The sequence below is a fragment of the Cucumis sativus genome, chromosome 5 (genome assembly GCF_000004075.3).
Source record: "Cucumis sativus cultivar 9930 chromosome 5, Cucumber_9930_V3, whole genome shotgun sequence".
Lineage (NCBI taxonomy): Eukaryota > Viridiplantae > Streptophyta > Magnoliopsida > Cucurbitales > Cucurbitaceae > Cucumis > Cucumis sativus.
Window position 1 is genome coordinate 24495944 of NC_026659.2, and position 20334 is coordinate 24516277.

General features: G+C 29.6%; 3 protein-coding genes across 7 annotated transcripts; all 3 read left to right on the plus strand.

Moving 5' to 3' along the window:
• Window positions 1-9104: 9104 nt before the first annotated feature.
• On the plus strand, window positions 9105-11033 carry LOC101204518 (transcription termination factor MTERF5, chloroplastic-like). 3 transcript variants are annotated; one of them, XM_031886433.1, is made up of 2 exons: window positions 9105-10368; window positions 10715-11033. In XM_031886433.1, exon 1 carries the CDS (start codon window positions 9233-9235, stop codon window positions 10352-10354), a length of 1122 nt encoding a protein of 373 aa, XP_031742293.1. In that variant the 5' UTR covers window positions 9105-9232; the 3' UTR covers window positions 10355-10368; window positions 10715-11033. The 3 variants fall into 3 exon arrangements, with proteins under 3 accessions (XP_031742293.1, XP_011655533.2, XP_004135534.3); XM_011657231.2 differs by having other exon boundaries at window positions 9105-10366; window positions 10600-11033; XM_004135486.3 differs by having other exon boundaries at window positions 9106-10366; window positions 10720-11033.
• Window positions 11034-13122: 2089 nt separating this feature from the next.
• Window positions 13123-15769, plus strand: LOC116404132. 2 transcript variants are annotated; one of them, XM_031886391.1, is made up of 2 exons: window positions 13123-14492; window positions 15342-15769. In XM_031886391.1, exon 1 carries the CDS (start codon window positions 13656-13658, stop codon window positions 14337-14339), a length of 684 nt encoding a protein of 227 aa, XP_031742251.1. In that variant the 5' UTR covers window positions 13123-13655; the 3' UTR covers window positions 14340-14492; window positions 15342-15769. The 2 variants fall into 2 exon arrangements, with proteins under 2 accessions (XP_031742251.1, XP_031742250.1); XM_031886390.1 differs by having other exon boundaries at window positions 13124-14492; window positions 15296-15769.
• Window positions 15770-16781: 1012 nt separating this feature from the next.
• LOC101219264 (transcription termination factor MTEF1, chloroplastic-like) lies at window positions 16782-20202 on the plus strand. 2 transcript variants are annotated; one of them, XR_969599.2, is made up of 3 exons: window positions 16782-18013; window positions 18172-18214; window positions 20135-20202. XR_969599.2 is itself a non-coding variant. In XM_011657232.2 (2 exons), exon 1 carries the CDS (start codon window positions 16877-16879, stop codon window positions 17999-18001), a length of 1125 nt encoding a protein of 374 aa, XP_011655534.2. In that variant the 5' UTR covers window positions 16782-16876; the 3' UTR covers window positions 18002-18013; window positions 18172-18351. The 2 variants fall into 2 exon arrangements, 1 of the variants encoding a protein (XP_011655534.2); XM_011657232.2 differs by lacking the exon at window positions 20135-20202 and having other exon boundaries at window positions 18172-18351.
• The last annotated feature ends 132 nt before the right edge of the window (window positions 20203-20334 follow it).

Consider the following 20334-nt stretch of genomic DNA (forward strand, 5'->3'; position numbering starts at 1 on the left):
AAAAATCAATTGTATATGTCTCATTCTCTTATTGAGACATTCTACACAAAGTTTGACAATATTCTCTTTTAGAATTCAATTACTCTAATAATAATGTTAATGTGAAGACATTGAATTTTGTATCAAATCAAACACTATATGGTGTGGGATTAAAGTATTCTTTGTCTCTACAATCTTATGTAAAATAAACTTTCTAATATTTAGTTTAATAATATTATTATTATAATTATTGAATAGTTGCAAATCTATCTACTAAATTCAAAATAATTTAGTATAGTAAATAAAATAGATAGACTCGATTATATTTGCATTTTTTTAAAGGTTGTTGTTATTCGTAAAATTGTTACCCATTATAATTATCTTATTATTATTTTAATTTTTATAACCCCATAAAAAGTTTTCATGGGATTATATAAAAAAATTTGATAGATTTTTCTATACTTTGTAAATAGTTTCAATATTGGAAAATTTTAAAAATAATAAATTTTACAAAATAGAATTCAGAATGCTGGTAAATATTTTAATTTATTTTGTTATTTTAAAAAATACCTCTTCAATATTTTTATATTTTTGAAAATGTCCTATTAATAATAATAATAAATTCTAAAAATAACAAAAAAAATAATTTTAATCTATATAAATACCAAAATAGTTATAAAACAAGTTTACAGGAGTAGAAAAAAAGGAAGAATTTGTTTTACCACTAATATATATATATATTATATATAAGAAATTATTATAAATGAAAAAATTATTAAAATATTTATAAATATATGGCAAACTATCTCTAATAGATCACGGTATATCAAAATAGACTAACATATATATTAATTTGTATCTATCCTCGTACGAATATGAACAGGTATATATATATCAAAATAAACTAGTATTTATATCTATTATGATAACATATAAATACGTAAATGGTAGTTTACTGCTATCCATCGTAAATAATTTGATTTATTGTAAATCATTACTTTATTTATTATTAATAATTTAGAATAAAGGACAAATGTGTCAATAGTAAAATAGAGTTAATTTTTTCCAACATTTGCCTTGACATGTTCCTAAACCTATAATTGTTGCATGCAAAAAGTAATATTTTATTTATGAATTAAAGCAATATGAATAATGGAAATTATTATTTTTTTCTAAAAAGGAAAAACAAATAATATAATATATAGAGAGAAGGTTCCCAAAGAGCATAATATATATTAAAAATGAAAGTGGGATTCGCGTCATATATATACATATATGTATATATATATATTGGAGCCTCATCCAACTCCTCAAACTCAACTTGGGTTAGAATTTTTTTTTTAAAATAAGTCTATACGGGTCGTAAAATTTTGCTATATTTATAAATTATTTTAAAATAATTTTTAATAGTATTTTATATTAAAAATTAATTGACTATCTTTGTTATTAAGAACACATACAGAAACAACAAAAGAAAATTTATAATAATAGAGCCTATATCATTATATTTTCTAAATTGTAAAAGATTATAAACTCGTATATGCATTATAGATCTGAACACAACGAATTCACGTTGTTTTCTTAAGGAAAATTTACTCACCATAATGTTTGAGTTTCGAGAGTAATTGTCTCCCAAGATAGAACATATTAACTTTCTTTTAAGAGTAACACATCGATCGGAACTTTGTGGAACAACCGAACGACAAGATTGTGTATAATGGAAAAAATGTGTTTTTTTTAACCAAATAGAAAAAGACTTATTTATAAACTTATTCGTGGTCATTCGAATAGTCATGCATATTTCTATAATTTAGCTATTAATTTTCATGAAATGATGCATCCACTCATGAAACATCCGTTCGTGAATAAACACAAACAATATAATTACCATTTATTCCAACACCGATAACCCTCATAGTTGCAATATTAAAAAAAAAAAATATATAGTGTCGTAAACTAATTTTTTCTAAATATTTTTGTAATGTAATTTTACTTGTTATTATTATTATTATTTTAAATTGGGTATGAATTTTGTTTGAAAAAAGAATTCTATCATGGATGGTGAATTTTTGCTATACTTTTGAACCTTTGGTCACCTTCAAACAATTTTGATATTGAAAATTAATCAACATCTTTGCTATTTCTTATATATATATATATATAAATATGGTTGAAATATTATAACAAATTATTATGTGCATAAAATTGAAATGTAATTAAATGGTTTAGATGAATAAGAGATATTTAATATTATTGATGGAGAAAGAGAAAGAGAGAGGGAAGAGGGAAGAGGATTTGTAGCGACTCGACTCTATTAGAGATTTGAAAGAATCTCTACACAATAATTTAAAAGAAAGAAACACATTACGTTTACGTGGATTAACACACATTATCCACTATCTAATACTATCATCATCATCATCACATTTCTCTTTTATTACTTTCTTTCCTTTTCATTCTATTTTCTATAAACTTTTTTACATTATTTTCGATACACGTTCTTTTACACTCGTTCACCAACACAATATGTTTTCTTGTAATCACCCGTTAAACTAAAAGGATGCATGCTTGAGCGATATCCGATAGGGATGTTCATAAAATATTTAAAAACCAAATCGAATCGAAACCAATTGCATGCGGTTCAGTGTGGGTTATGTTATGTTGAAACCGCTTCTTAAACTGATTTTAAAACCGAACCGCTTCGTAAAAGTTCTGTTTCTAAAGATCGATTAAATATGTTAACCCAAGATACACTAAGATCTAAAATAGAAAAGGAAACTTGATGTTTTTGTGGCCTGAGATTGTTTGGAATTTAAAACACACAGCCAAATTTTTATCGAACTCATTGCTTTAGTGACCTAAGATTCAATGTGATTTAAACCGAATCGAAACTGAACCGCATCGGTTTGACACAAACGTTCGGTTTGGTTCGGTTTCGTATGGGATTCTTTTTGCATTTTACAGTTTAGTTCGGTTTCGGTTTCGTATGAACACCGCTAATACCTAGTGGTGCACCTACTGGCTTGACTGTATTAGCTTGTAATTAAGTTAAAAGAGTGTTAACTTGATGGAGATGTTTGTGTCCACTTATCGACTCTCTAATAATCATATCTATTTTCTTCTTTTGGAAAAAAAACTAAGTTAAAGATGACACATTAAATATTTGTTAAAGATATCACTTTTTAGTATATAATACTCAAAAGTGTGACGTTTTGAAAAGAATCTTGTTAACTATTTTCTCGAGTTTCAAATCTATTATCTAAGAGCGATGAATATTGAAATTGTTAAAAATCATTTTTGTGGAAGTATGTTTTAATAATTTATTAATATAAAATGTTATATACTTTTCTACGTGCATTTTTCATCCTATCAAAATTAGATAAATGATTACATTATGTATGTAGTAATTTTAAATATGACAAAAACGATCCTAACTATTTTAAAACATATTCAGAAACGTCCATCTCGTCCTATCGGATATAGGATTAATAATTTGATATTAGCCAAAGTTTAATTAAATTGAGTTAGAGTTGTTGGTTATAATTAATTAATTAATTAATTCTCTTTCAATTCAAATTATATAACATATATTAAAGCTTTGTTGGAAGTATATTGGCTACACACCCACATGTATTAATTAATTAGAATATACAAATATGATATGGGTAACCTAATTATTAGAGATTTGTAAAAGCTATGCCATACAGATAAGCATATGATTAGTGAATTAGTGAAGTGTGATTCCATTCTTAATTCTTATTCTTAATCTTAATTTTCCCCCCCCCATTATCCTTCTAATCTCTTCTTCATTCGCCTTCTCTTCTTTTTATATAATCAAATTAAACAAAGTTCATATTTTATAAATATAAAGAATAATATGAACAACTAATATTATATATATATGATTAATCAACAAAGTTTTAATAAAGTCCAATTCTATGAAATTGAAAGTTATAATAAATCAAAAGTTTATGGATTTTTTTTTTATATTTCTTGGGACTTCTAACCTTAGATTTGATTTTAAATTCTCTCAAATTTAGAAATCCCCACCCCTTATGTAATAAATATTTGTTAAATTAGATATGATATTGGGTGACCTATACATATAATCTTAATTGTGGATATGTTATTTCATTGATGAATTTTAGTGTAAAGAACAATATATATATATATGAAGTTGAATGGCATTCATATTGTTCCCCAAAAAATATACACACTATTATTTTGAAAAAAGAAATGTTTTATTCTCAAGATTTGGCCCAAAAGAAAGAAGAAAGAAAAGAAAACCCTATGAAGTGGAGCACTAGAAAGAACATTTTAAATACATGGATATCTAATCATCTCAAATAATAATTATTCATCAACTATATATATATATATATTACCAAAATGGATTGTGACCTCATGAAATAATGTTGTTCCTACCAATAATCATAAAGTTTGATTGATTATATCCAAAAGGAAAAGAAACAAAAGTAAAATTGTTGACAATGATTTGAAGGATTTGGAAGATTTTCTTATTGAAGATTTAGATGAATAATGTTATAATTAGAGAAGAAAATATTTCTTTTACTAACAATATTATCCAAACATAACTTAAATTGTTGCAAATTATATATCTATCGTTTTTGAGTAATTTTTAAAATTTTAGATGTGATCGTTCAACGACGATTTTTTATGTGGTAACTTTTTATAAGAATATTTGTGAAATTTTTTATTGTATTATTAAGGTGAGCTGAGAAAAAAAGAAGAAGATATTTTATGATAAATTATCCAAAACCGAGTTTGAGTTTGGTATTAAATTTGTTAGTGAAGAAGATAACATAATTTAGGTCAGAAAGTGACAACTACAAGATTGGTCTAGGCCGTATGACTTAACCCAACATGCTCGGCCATGGCCAAGCTTCAAAAAGTGGCACTTTTTTTTACTTAAAGCATTGGACCCGTGACTTATTCAGATTTTTTCATTTATTGTCTCACATGAAGGTCATATTGTATTGTTTTCTCCTATTCAAATTTTGACATCAACCATTAAAGAGAAAATAAACTAATTTTTTCAAAGTCGACCTTTCAATACACATTCCTAGCTCTATTCAACATTTTAACTAACAATAATTTCAATAAATATTGACATTTTTTTTTCCTTTTTAACATTATTCTTGCAATAATGTTCTCTCTCCATTCAATCAAATCACAAATTTGTTTTCATACCCAATTAATTTCTCTTCCAATTTATGGTATTCTAAAATTTGCTACACTTTTTTTTCAATTACTGGATTGAGTATAGATTATTTTTCTTCATATTCCTATAGGATAGGTTTAATCTTTAACTAAAATTAAAAAAAAAAAAATTTGTATATTCACATTAAAAATAAAGTATTGCTTTAAATAAATCAAATAACAATTTAATAGATCTAATCGATATAAAATATATAATTTTAACATCACCAAATTGAAAATATAAACACTGATTAATGTATGTTTATATATATATTAAACATAATTTAGTGGTGGATGAAGTAAAATTTTTATTTACAAAATTAGAAAAGAATATCATAATTCTTTTTTGAGTGGAAGAGCAAAATGCAATTTTATTTTTTTTCTTTTGCTTTTTATTTCCACTTTCCAATCAATTTGGATCTTTCAATATTCTCTTCTTGAAAGAGAAAAAGTTGCATAAATATATCATCATTAATAATGGTTTGTAAAGTAACATTTTTAAATAAACACAAACAAATTCATCCTTTTATTTTTCAAGTTCCAAAGTAGATTTCTTGATAATGTGATCACTCAATTAAATCAAAAAGTTTTGCTACAAATATTTTTTTTCTAAACTGTTAAACTTTTTTCATTTAAATCCATTTCTAAGTTTTGAGATAAAAATCTTCCTATATATATATATATATTAAATTAAAATCAAACCCTTCATTTTCACTTTCCTTTTTCGAGACTTAAGTCAAGTTCGAGTTACATTCTATTTTTTTCACTCGAACAAATCCTAAAATTACACCTTAACGTGGAAAACTCTAATCTTCACACTCTTTTTTCCAACTTCATCATGCATTTACATTTCAAGTATTAATCTAATCTTTAACTTCATCGTGCATTCAAGAAGAAGAATAGAAACAAATTACAGTCCTATAGTCTCATTTGAAGCATGTAAACACTCATTCTCATTTTCCGTCTTCTATCTATGATGTTCAAGTTTTACGGCCAACAGTCTTAAACACTTGAGATTGAAGAACATAAATCTTCACTCGGAAGAACAAAGGTACAAGAATTGATATGTTTTTTTTCTCTTAGGGGAGATTTTGGCAGCTTTTTTTCTCAAAATCATTTATATTATTTAATTAACAAAATGTAGACGGGATTTGGAGAGATTTTATCTAAAAACACAAATATCTTAGTATATTTTGTTGGAAAAAATAGAATAATAAATACTTTTTAAACCTTTTTATTTGTATAATTAAAAGGGACAAAAGAGAGGAAGACCATGACGAATAATGCAAGAAGCAACGATAGATTGAGAACTACATGAATGATTAGAAAATGACTAAAAAATATGAAACAATCGAATAGTGAATAAGAGACGTTCCCTTGAAAAACAAGATAACTATTTCAAATGGAGGATGAAGAGGTCGAAGATGATAAGAAGGAAGAAATTTTTTTTGTTAAATCTTGAGACGTTAAGAAGAGATTATAATAGAAAACAATGTTAAATCTCTGATTATCGCAGATTAAAAAGACCCAATTGAAAAAGCTCAAAACTAATTTGTAGTATAAGATAAACATGAAAATGGCAAAATTTAGTATAACAAACTGAAAAATATTAAAAATTTTGATAAAATCGATAGTTACATAAATATTTTTTAAAAAAATTATCCGCTTATACTCTTTGGTAGGATAATACGTGTTTTATTTGCCAAATATCACACGATCACATAGGTATATTTGCAAGTTTTGAAAATATTATCTAATTTATGATATTTACGAGATTAACCAAATTTCTACAATATCTCTTAAATATATTCCTATAATTCATAATAAATTTTCGAATTTTTAGTATTTAAATCAAATTAATTAACTTGTATTTATCTAATTCATAAAAATTTATGTTGAATAAATATTTTTCGTGAAAATTTGCTAAAAGATTTTCAAATATTACGAATTATTATTATTTTTGAATTAATATAATCTCTAAAACAATGACAAATCATACGTACCATTTATATTTCAAATTATTTTTTAAAAAGAATTATTAGATTATGGACAGTTATTTTAATTTATATTCTAAATTTTACACTCTAATTCATTGTTTTCTTATTAAAAAAATTAATTTTTTATTAAAAATTAATTTATTGTCACTATTTTATTAAAACAGTCTATTTTGCAAACAAATTCAAAATTTACCAACAACGGCCCTTAGTAGTAATGGCAAATATATATTGATTTTCAAATTTGTTATATTTTAAAAAATTTATTAAGTAATATATATATATATATTTCAAAAAAAATTTAACATTTCTTTTAATAACAATTTGAATTTAAATTTTAGAACTTAATTATGCTTCGATAACATTTTTGCAATTATTTGAATCTTTTGCTATTAGGTTTTATCATAGAAAACAAAAAAAGAAGACTTAGAGACAAAAAAAAGAAGACTTCGAGAGAAGCAGAACAAACATAGTGAGAGAGAAATTTTTTTCTTGATATAATTTTATGGTTTCATCTTTATTATAATATCAACAATACTCCCCTTTTCAACTTGAAGCTTTTGGCTATGGTTGTTTCAATTATGCAATTACCCATTTCAAATGAACGATATCTTGGATTGAATGTATCTCAATTGTGCAATTACTCATTTTAAATGAACGACGTCTTTTGGACCTTGAAATAGGTTTTGAATTTTGCAGTGTAAAACTTTTCATTAATGACAACTTTTCTAATCTTTATGCTTTGTTGGATAGGGGCATTTGAGAAGTTTTTCATTTATTTATTTGTCTAATTTTTACGTTTCGTTATTCTAACTATTTAAAATAATTTTTAGTATTTTTCTAAAATAAAACTCATAATTTGATATTTTTTTAAAGTAAAAACTTATAATTTGGTATTTTTCTAAATAAAATGCATAATTTGGTATTTTTTTAAGAGTAAAACTCATAGTTTGGTATTTTTGTAAAGTAAAACTCATAAATTATTATTATTTTGACGGTCTTATTTTCTACTTTGCTATATTTTGATAATTAAATCATTCATAATTGGTTTTCACGTTTCGTCTCCCCAGGGAGGGGTGGGGATGTTCGCTTCGTCATCGTGGACCTCAAAACCCTAACCTAAACCCTTTCTTCATTTTCTTCATTTTCTTCATTCGAACCCCATAATGTCATCCATAAACGTTTTCTCAATACCATTTCTACTTCTACATCGCCTTCACCCTCTCTTTCTACCATCCAATTCCTCACTAATTCATGCGGCCTTTCTTCTGGATCTCCTACTTCCGCAAGACGAAAGCTCCAATTCGATGAACCAAACATCCACAAGTACGAAGCCATTATCCGTTTCTTGAAATCACATGGATTCGAGAATCCACAGATCGCCAATTTGGTCTCCAGGCAACCTTCGATCCTTCGACCCCGTACACGACTTCCTGCATGCGCGACACGTGTCCACACCCCTACGGTTGACTGGACTGTTGACTCGTTGTACGGAAGTCGTGTACGGTACACGACTTCCACCATACGCGGCAAAATGTGCCAGCTGTACGGGAGTCATGTACCGGGTACACGACTCCAGTCAGAAAACGTGGGTCGGGTCCACGACTCCACTCGGATATCGTAAGCCCGGTCCACGACACCATTTTGATTTGTAGGGTACACGACTCCAGTCAGAAAACGTGGGCCGAGTCCACGACTCCACTCGGATATCGTAAGCCCGGTCCACGACACCATTTTGATTTGTAGAAATCGTGTACCCCGTACACGACTTCAGTAACCTATTTTTGAAAATATTTTCCCAACTATTGTAAATACTTTTACCAAACACATTATTTTTAAAAAAAATCCCGCATTTCCTAATAGGAATAAGTAAAAAGAAAATAAGTTAATTAGAAAAATCCTTAACAATTCCTCTATTCTTTGAAATCGTTCATAATTGGTTTTCCGGTTTCGTCTCGGCGGGGTGCGGTGGGGATGTTCGCGGAGCTCAAAACCCTAACCAAAACCCTTCCTTCATTTTCTTCATTCTAACCCCCAATATGTTCAAAATTTCCTCCACATTTCTTCTTCATTTCATCCACAAGCGTTTTCTCAATACCATTTCTACTTCTACATTGCCTTTACGCTCTGTTTCTACCATCCAATTTCTCACTAATTCATGTGGCCTTTCTTCAGGATCTCCTTCTTCCAACGGTCGAATGCTCCAATTCGATGATAAAAGCATCCAGCAGTACGAATCCGTTATCGGTTTCTTGAAATCGCATGGATTCGATAATCTACAGATCGCCAATTTGGTCTCGAGGCGACCTAACATCCTTGGATCCAGAGTATCCACCAATCTCAAGCCTAAATTTGAGTTCCTCCAGGAAATCGGGTTCGTCGGTCCTTTACTTCCTAAGATAATTTTAGCAAACCCACCGCTCCTTCTCAGGAGCTTACATTCTCATTTGAAACCATCACTTGTTTTCTTGAAGGAAATTCTTGAATCGGATGAACGAGTAATTGCTGCTATTTGTAGTTCTTCGTGGCTTCTGACTTATGATTTTGAGCGTGTTATAAAACCTAATGTTGATGTTTTGGCCAGTGAAGGAGTACCTTCAAGGAATATAGCAAAGTTGATTGCATTGGACCCTAGAACTATTATGCAAAAGGTTGATAGAATGATTCATGCAGTGAAAACGGCGAAAGAATTAGGCATCGAACCAAAGTCTGGCATGTTTATTTATGCAGTTGTTGTAAGGCTTTCAATGAGTGATTCAAATTGGAAGAAGAAAATAAATGTTATGAAGAGTTTAGGATGGTCTGAGGATGAGATTTTTACAGCATATAAGAAATATCCACCTTATTTAAATTGTTCAGAGGAGAAATTGAGGGATGTTGCAGATTTCTGTTCCAACACTGCCAAGTTAGATCCAGGAACTCTAATTACTTACCCTAACTTCTTCACTTTTTCAGTCGAGAAGCGGCTCCAACCGAGGTACAGAGTTCTTGAGGTTTTGAAGTTGAAAAATCTTCTTAAAAACAAAAAGATTGCTCCGTTTTTTGTCGAAGGGGAGAGAAGATTTGTGGAGAAATATGTAGTTAAGCATTTGGATGAAATCCCAAATCTGATGGACATATACAGAGGCAATGTTGCAGCCGAAACCAAATCTGTTCTATAGGATTGGAAAGTTGTAAGTTATCTATATATGTTCTTATAGTTTAAATTCTGCTGTATAATTCTTCATAGACATGTTAATCTTGAAATTGGTGGCCTTTTTGTTTCTCCCTTCCTAATCTTCTACTTGTGTAAGTTTGTAGAATAATTTTGAATCCCATGATGTTGAAATAAAGGTGGTTTTGTTCATTCATACTGTGAGATGAGAGAATACTCTTCAGAACTACTTAAAATATTTTGTTTTTTCAGATTGTTTATTAGTCCCTTTTCTAGTCACATCCTTGAAGCTCTGGGTGAATCACTACATCTTGCACTCAGCCATGATCTTCTTCTAAAAAAAATCCTTTCAATGCTTGTTTTCACTTGAAGATTGAAGATGGAACAGAAACAGGCAAACCCTAATGCGTAAAGACAAATGGAAAATGAGGAAGGAGGAAAGAAAATCACTTCAATGGTCTACAAAGGAGATGGAACCACTCCCACTTTGAAGGATAAGGGTGTAAGTATAATGATGTTTGAACATTTATGAAACTGATTTTGGGTTTTTGTAAATTCTTATTTTTCTTTCTTTTTGTAATTTTTTAAAAATAATTTTGCTATTTTTGCAACTTAAAAATTGTTATTCTAATTTTTAACTTCATCGTGCATTTACATTTGGAGTAATAATCTCATGTTCAACTTCATCGTGTTTTTTTAAGAAGAAGAATAAAAACAAATTATAGTCCCGTTTGAAGCATGCAAATACTCATCTTCATTTTCCAACTTACATCTTTGATCTTCAAGTTTACAACTCGTAATTTCAAGCACTTGGGGTTGAAGAACGAAAATCTTCACGGGAAAGAACAAAAATACAAAAGTTGCATCTTCTTTGTCTCTTGGAGAGATTTTTGGCGGATTTGTTCTCAAAATCATTTATAATATTTATTTAATAAAATGTAGACTTGGTTTTGGGACATTTTATGTAAAGAACACAATATCTTAGCCTATTTTGTTTGGAAAAAAAGAGAGGAGTAATTTCTTTTTAAACCATTTTTTTTTTATGATTAAAAGGGATGAGAAAGAAGAAGACCATGATGAATGCAAGATGCATTGATCGATTAAGAGTTACAGGGGTGACTGGAAAAGGGACTAAAAAATTGAAAACAATTGAAACTTTAAGGATATACAAAAGAGATATTTCAAAATAGTAATTATTTCAAATATATGATCAAGAGATTAAGGATATACAAAAGAGAATGAGTAAAAACAAACCATTGAAGAGATTGACTATGAGTTTAACCACCAAGTTCGGGATGGATTGGTGTGGTTCCTCTACGCCTAGGACACCAGAATATCGAACCATGAACGAAGAAAGGCATGAGAGAAAAGCATATTGGCTAGTGATTGTGAGGCCCCAATTCTTGACTGGAGGGGACACCAAAGGCCTCTGCTCTTAAAAATTAAATTAAGATCTAATAAGAAAACTAATTTTGATTTTCAAATTATTAAAGGTGGGCAATTCATGTTATTTGAAAATAGAAATAAGGGTTGAGATTCAACCAATAAAAAGTAATAATATGATTGTTTTTAAAATTAAAAAAAAAAACGATGTTAAAATCTTCAACCAAAATTATTAAATTCTGAAATTGTTGTTGCACTTTGCTCTGTATCTCACTTAAGGTATCGTTTTTCGCCTAGTCAAGTCGGGTACTGATTATCTCGCCAAGTGGACAAAACGTCTAGTGGTCAAAAAACAAAGCTGAAAAACAAAGAATAGTTAAGTAATGGCTGAGTCGCAGATCACGTTTTCTTTAAGACGTTTGCTTCTTTGTCCAAACAAAATTATTGCCCCATCGTTCACAGGATAAAACAACATTTATTCTTCAATTGATTTTGCACATAAATCAATTGAAATCTCAGCACTCAGATAAACACTTACAATTGCTCAGTAAACTCAAAAGAAGAATTTTTAGAGAGAGTTTTCTTGCTTATGAAAATTGCGCGCGTATAATGAAAGAATGAAGAAAGTGTATATATAGTGTGAGAGAATCAATAGACCGTTGAAAATTAATTTTGTAACATTTTTATTTATGGAGAGATCATGTATGTTTACTTATTAAATACAGTAATAAACGTTTGATTCTTTTAAATATGTAATAAAAATCATAACATTAATAGATCTTATCATGTTTGACAATCTCTCCTACGATGTCAACATATGCGATGAGATGTTCTAATATTTCTTGTAGCTATCTCACATAACTCATGCTATCGCATAGTCATTATAAATATTACATAGTTGAAAACTAAAACACGAAAAACTCTCAAATTTTCATTTGCATAGCATTTGAAACATATAGTTATCGCATAACTTAGTCTTCTCAAATCGCATAAAGAATTAACGTTTAAAACATAGCTATATCGCGTAGCTTGGTCTTCTCGTATAAAGAATTTTTCTTCGACACAAATAAACAATGTTAGATTTCTAATGATCGAGAGTGGATTAGAAATGCCCAATTGTGATTACTTTGCCATATTTTTGTCATTTGTTTTATTCTCACACTATTTTTTTGAATAAATTTACTATCGACCATGTTTTCGTCGTTGTGATATTACTTTTAGAATTAACTCGAGAATATGGAAGTTATGTGTAAGTAAAATGAATAATGTATTTTTTCTACTTCATTAGATTTTTTTAATTCTCCATAACAATTTCTTTATTATTTGAAAGTAAAATTAAAAATGATTATTTAACTAAATAACAAATAATAAATAATAAACAAACTTCAAAAGATTCATTCATCTCTATAGGGTGGGGAATGGGATGTTCGTGGAGCTCCAAAGCCCTAACCCTAACCCTAACCCTTCAATTTCTTCAATCCAATTCCCAAAATGTCCAAAATTTCCTCCACATTTCTTCTACATTTCATCCATAAACGTTTTCTCACCACCATTTCTACTTCTACATTGCCTTCCCCTCTATTTCTACCGTTCAATTCCTCAAAAATCCATCTGCCCTTTATTCAGGATCTCCTACTCCCAACGGTCCAAAGCTCCAATTCCATGAAATAGACATCCAGCAGTACGGAGCCATTATCGGTTTCTTGAAATCACATGGGTTCGAGAATCCACAGATCGCCAAGTTGGTTTCCAGGCAACCTTCGATCCTTCAATCCAGAGTCGCCACTCTGAAACCTAAATTTGAGATCCTTCAGGAAATCGGGTTCGTCGGTCCTTTACTTCCTAAGCTAATTCTGTCAAACCCTTCGGTTCTTCACAGGAGCTTAGATTCTCAGTTGAAACCATCATTTCGTATCATAAAGGAAATGCTTGTATCGGATGAAAAGGTAACTGCTGCTATTTTTCGTTGTACGTGGCTTCTAACTTATACTTCCAAGGGTACTATGCGATCTAACATTGATGTTTTGGTTAGTGAGGGAGTACCTTCTAGGAATATCGTGAAATTGATTGAATTGAACCCTAGAACTATTTTGCGAAAGGTTGATTTAATGATTCATGCAGTGGAAACAGTTAAAGAATCAGGGGTTGAACCAAAGGATGGTATGTTTCTTCATGCAGTTAGAGCAGTGCTTTCAATGAATGATTCAACTTGGAAGAAGAAAATAAATGTTATGAAGAGTTTAGGATGGTCTGAGAATGAGATTTTTACAGCATTTAAGAAATTTCCACCTTACTTCACATGTTCAGAGGAGAAAATGAGGGACGTTGCAGATTTCTGTTCCAACACTGCAATGTTAGATCCAGGAACTCTAATATCTTACCCTGTGTTATTCAAGTATTCAGTCGAGAAGCGGCTCCAACCGAGGTACAAAGTTCTTGAGGTTTTGAAGGTGAAAAATCTTCTTAAAATCAAAAAGATTGCTTCGGCATTTGTGAAAGGGGAAGGATATTTTGTGGAGAAATATGTAGTTAAGCATTTGGATGAAATCCCAAATCTGATGGACATATACCGTGGCAATGCTGCAGCCGAAACCAAATCTGTTGTATAGGATTGGAAAGCTTGAAGTTTAGATTTGAGCATCATGATCTTCAAAGGGGGAGAGAATTTTTGTGGTTATTGAGCCTTCTGTTTCAGCTAACATTGCTTCTTGAGCCTTTTCAGGTGGGAGAGTTGTGTTGTCTTTCCATCCAAATTAAGACAGGTAAATCTATTTGGTGTACATTTCTTCATAGACGTGTTAATCTTGAAATTGGAGGCCTTTTTGTTTTTCCCTTTCCTAATCTTTTACTCTTTGCTTGAACATTTGTAAGTTTGTAGACTAATTTAGAATCAAATGATATTGAAATAGAGGTGATTTTGTTCATTCATACTATGAGATGAGATGAGAGACATTAGACTTTTTGAATATTCTGAGTTGGACTCTTATTCTTTTGCTATTCCAAATAGATTTTCATATCTTGGGTAAATGACAAACATTGTCATGAAATTCATTTTTATTTAAACGGTTTGAAAATTTCAAACCACTAAAGCTTAATTATAAGGATCATCATAGGCAATATTCGTTAAACTTTCCCACCTCCGTTCGAGTTCTTTTTTTATTATATTTTGTAAATAGTTTGATGGTTGTGAAAATGTTTCCCGGTTATTTTTTCTTTCTTTTTATTCTTTTTATTGTTTTTTTTTCTTTTGGTAAATTCAAGGACTCGAGTCTTCAACTTTAGTGTCTTTATGTAATATGTATAAATAAAACTAATTAAGGTTTAATATTTGTAGGTAGCTTAGTGGTAACTGTGCTTGTCACATGTCAATAAAATTTTGGGATCTGGATTCGCCACTCTATATATATTTGAATGGTTCGATTGAACTTATTCTTAACTTTAGATTAGGGTAGGGAGTTTCGTCTATTAGCGTAAGTTCAATTCACGTAATTGAATATAGTATTGCCATACCATAATATTACATGTAACAACAAGATAAGTTTGATCTTACTTATTTTCTTTGTAGGTGAATGAAGACTTCCTATACTAACTTAAATATCCTAATGCAATAGGATTGGTACCGCATCGTGTGAGAATCTGTTTCACAAGTCAAGAAGAGAATAATCAAGACAAGACTCGCTAGGAAGGTCAAGCCTACAAGAACCTGTGGCAAACCCTAACTTCGGTGACATTCAAGCGCCAACGATATTCACAAAAGCAATGTCACGTATCCATACCCTATGATATTTTTGCAAAAATAAAAGAGTTCAAAAAAATATTTAAATGGATAAATTAGCATTTTTTATACCATTTAAAAGGTTTGTTATTTATATTATGTTTAGTTAGAAACACTTTTGTTATACTCAATGGTGCAAAAACTTGGTTTTTGAAAATATTGGTAGAGAAAACAATATATAGGTATATATGAACATTTTTCTATTGACGAGTACATCTACATGGTGCAAAGAGTACCATAAAATCGATATTGGATTTGCTTTCAGACTACTCCCAATTTACAATTGAGTAGACGTCGATAGGATACTATTGTGTTGTGGATGTTTTGTGAATGACGTCGTGGGCTGCTTGTTTTGCGAGAAATCTGTCATTTGCCAATTTATTTTATTGAGATGGACGTGGAAATGAAGAACATGAAGTTTGAGAGGAAATATTGGGATTTGAGGATGGAGAACTAGGTGAATTTTTTTTAGAGTATGAACATTTAAGGCAATTTTTCGTATTAACAATTAAAATAAAATTTTATCATTTATTCAAAGTAAACCTTTAAATTTGTAATTTTATTAGTCGGTCTCTCTCAGTTAATATTTTCTACTTTACCCTACTTTTGCCATTTGTTTATATTCTTACGTTATATAAATTTAGATGTATTTGTCATTTTTCTAAACAATGATATTAATTTTAGAATTAAACGATGAAAGTTATTTGTAAGTAAAATAAATAATGCATTTCCTAATAGGGATAATTAAAAAATATCTAATATCCATAACCATTCCTCCATTATTTGAAAGTAATTATTGAAATAAAATTATGTATCTATATAAATAATAAAATAATATACGAACTTCAAAATTCCATATCAAAATTCAACTTTTTAAGCTTTTAAATTTTATTTTCTTAAGTTTTACTCAAGGAAGGAAATTCGTCTTTTCTTCGCACGAAAAATATAAATTCATCTTTTAACAAAAGATAAAAGAAAAGTTCTAATATATTCCTTTATTTTTATTATTTAAGCCAAAATATAATATTCTTTTATTTTTAATTAGGTAAATAAACAAAATTTTTCTTTTTCTTTTTACATATATATTAAAAATAAAATTTATATTTATTCGCTCAAAACAAAATTTATTAACTACTTAGATTAAATAATATTTTTTAATACAAAAATTATAAACAAAATTTCATTTTAATATTTAATTTATTTGACTTATCTTTCAAAAACTATAATAATAATTTAAAAAACATTTTAAAATAAAGGGTGCGATTTTAGGCGATGGGCCAAACAACCCCAATTGGGGATAGATGTTCGCTTCGTTGAGCTCAAAACCCTAACCAAAACCCTTTCTTCCTTTTCTTCATTCCAAACCCCAATATGTCCAAAATTTCCTCCACACTTCTTCTACATTTCATCCATAAACGTTTTCTCAATACCATTTCTACTTCTACATTGCCTTCACCCTCTCTTTCTACCATCCAATTCCTCACTAATTCATGCGGCCTTTCTTCTGGATCTCCTACCTCCGCCGGTCGAAAGCTCCATTTCGATGAAAAACACATCCACCAGTACGGAGCCATCATCGGTTTCTTCAAATCTCATGGATTCGAGTATCCACAGATCTCCAATTTGATCTCGAGGCGACCTTCGATCCTTCAATCCAGAGTATCCACCAATCTGAAGCCTAAATTTGAGTTCCTTCAGGAAATCGGGTTCGTCGGTCCTTTACTTCATAAGTTAATTTTATCAACCCCATGGGTGCTTAGCAAAAGCTTAGATTCCCAGTTGAAACCATCATTTTTTTTCATTAAGGAAATTCTTGAATCGGATGAACAAGTAACTGCTGCTGTTATTTATCGTTTTCCAAGCCTTCTAATTAGTGATTGGCGGGGTAATTTTAAATCTAGCTCTGATATTTTGGCCAGTGAAGGAGTACCTTCTAGGAATATAAAGAAGATGATTGCATTGAACCCTAGAACTTTTATGCAAAAGGCTGATAGAATGATTGATGCAGTGAAAACGGTTAAAGAATTAGGCATTGAACCAAAGGCTCGCATGTTTATTTATGCACTTTTTGTAAGGCTTTCAATGAATGATTCAACTTGGAAGAAGAAAATAAATGTTATGAAGAGTTTAGGATGGTCTGAGAAGGAGATTTTTTCAGCATTTAAGAGATATCCATTTTATTTAACATGCTCAGAGGAGAAATTGAGGGATGTTGCAGATTTTTGTTTGAACGCTGCAAAGTTGGATCCAGTAACTCTAATTACTTACCCTGAGTTCTTCAAGTCTTCAATCGAGAAGCGGCTCCAACCGAGGTACAAAGTTCTTGAGGTTTTGAAGGTGAAAAATCTTCTTAAAATAAAAAAGATTGGTCCGGTGCTTTTACGAGGGGAGAGAGAATTTGTGGAGAAATATGTAGTTAAGCATTTGGATGAAATCCCAAATCTGATGGACATATACCGTGGCAATGTCGCAGCCGAAACCAAAAGTGTTGTATAGGATTGGAAAGTTGTAAGTTAACAATGTTCTTATAGTTTAAATTTGAGCATCATGATCTTCAAAAGGGGAGAGCATTTTTGTTGTTATTGAGCCTACTGTTCTGTTTCAAACAACACTACCTCTTGAGCTTTTCAAAATCTCTCTCTCTCTCTCTCTCTGTGTGTTTTCAGGTGGAGAGTTGTGTTGTTTTTGCATCCAAATCAAGGCAGTTAGGTACGTAAATCTATTTGATGTATATTTGTTCATAGACATGTTAAACTTGAAATTGGAGGCCTTTCTGCTTCAACTTTTGTAAGTTTGTAGACTAATTTTGAATCTAATGATCTTGAAATAGGGGTAGCTTTTTTTCATTCCTATTGTGAGATGACAGACATTAGAGTTATAGATAAACTTCACACACTTTCAACTATACCCTCCCGCTCTCAACATACTACAAAATCTCAAAACCTCATTCTTCCATTTATGTGTTCTCTCCCTGTAATTATCCTCTTCATCGTTCCAATCCCAACAATTAATATGTTTACAGCACTTCCGACCACCGTAATCCTTTTTCTGACCTCGAAATCTTATTCCTAACCCAAAAATACCAACCAAACTACCTAACTCTCCGGCCACATTCTGCCATATAATTTCTTAATTTCACCTCACAAATCTTAAAAAATCCAAGCCCTTCCATCTTTCAAATTGGCTGCCAAAATTTTAAATAAGCCAATCCAGGTTTCTTCACAGTGAGGGAAAAATTCCAACTTTCTTTTGATATAAACTCTCAAGATTTTCATTTGTTGCAGCAAGTTTCTAGAGAGGACCAAATAAAGAAAAGGTTTAAAATTAGATAAGTTTCCTTTTTCTAAAACAATTTTTAAGTTTAGTTTTGAAAATTGGAAATATGGAAACTTTTGAATTAAACCAATGGTTAAAACAATCATTTGCAAAATTAAAAGTTTAATTAACGATCAAAAGGGTGTAGATGGTCATCAAACAAGATCAACAACATTGATTACATGTAACAAGAAAGAACGATAGAAAAAACATAATTGAAAAATGGAGAGAAAACAAATATAAATAAATTAACTAAAAGGGAAAATTGAAATGATTATAACCAAATATGTAATTGATTCTTAGTTTAATTTTATAATCACCACTTTTCTTCATACATTTTAAATTTTACCTTAATTATATTATTTAACCTATATTACATATAGTTATTTGAAAAGGGAAAACAAACAAACAAATAAATCCTAATTAATAAAAACTAATTTCACTTTTCCTTTTTTATTAACAAAATTTGAGTAAAATGTGAGTTCTTATTTCATCCTTCCTTACCCTTTTCTTTTTTAAGGAAAAAAGTAAATTAAACATATATGTATATATATTCATTAATTTAAAAGTAGAATATGATTTAAACATTCTAAGATGATCAATAGTTAAAACCAGCCATTCTTGCACATGGTGACATTTCTTGTTAAAGGGAAAACCAAATTAGACAAAAACATTTTTAAAAAGATAACTTATGATATATATATATTTTTTGCATATCGGTAAAATTAGTGATATCATAGGACTATTAGACACCAATTAAATGACTATTGTTATTGACTCTTAAATTTTACTTTTAAAATTTAGAAAATGTAGTGACATGAATTTTATTATCATAATTTTTTTTTTTTTTTTACTATTTTTGTAAAAATCCCAATATAATGTCAGAATCTAAAGAACAAGATACACAGGAAGAAAAGCATAGCAATAAGTGTAATTATTCCTTATAGTTTACACAGCGTAACGAGAGACTGTTTAGAGGTTCTAAAGCCAAGTTCTCATGTTGCATACTATAGTCGATAAAAGTCTCATTGGTAATCCTAAAATGGCTCAAGAAAGTTATCAAGGGAAGAGAATACAATTTCTTTTTCACACTTTAGATAAAAGTTTAATTTATTATTAAGGATAGTTGCAAATTTAGCAATTAGATTCAAAACAATTAACATTATAGCAACATTTTAAAAATTTTGCAAATATAGCAAAATTTGTCAAATTCTACTCATGATAAACTATGTTGCATTATTATTCCGGGTCAATTTCAATTTTGGTTATTATTAATAGATTTTTTTTTTTTTTTTTTGTTTGGGTGTGGTTTAGGTGAAGCCTAGGTGACTAAGTGTGACGACGAGAAATGTGAAAGAATTGAGAGAACAACAGAATACACAAAAGGAAGAGGGGAAATTAACAAAAATAGGATAATTTTTAAGGGTTTAAAGAGTTTTAGGATGGATTTTAAAAAAGATGACATTTAGGACAAATTAACTAGGAAAAGTCTATATTACCCTTTAGTTATAAAA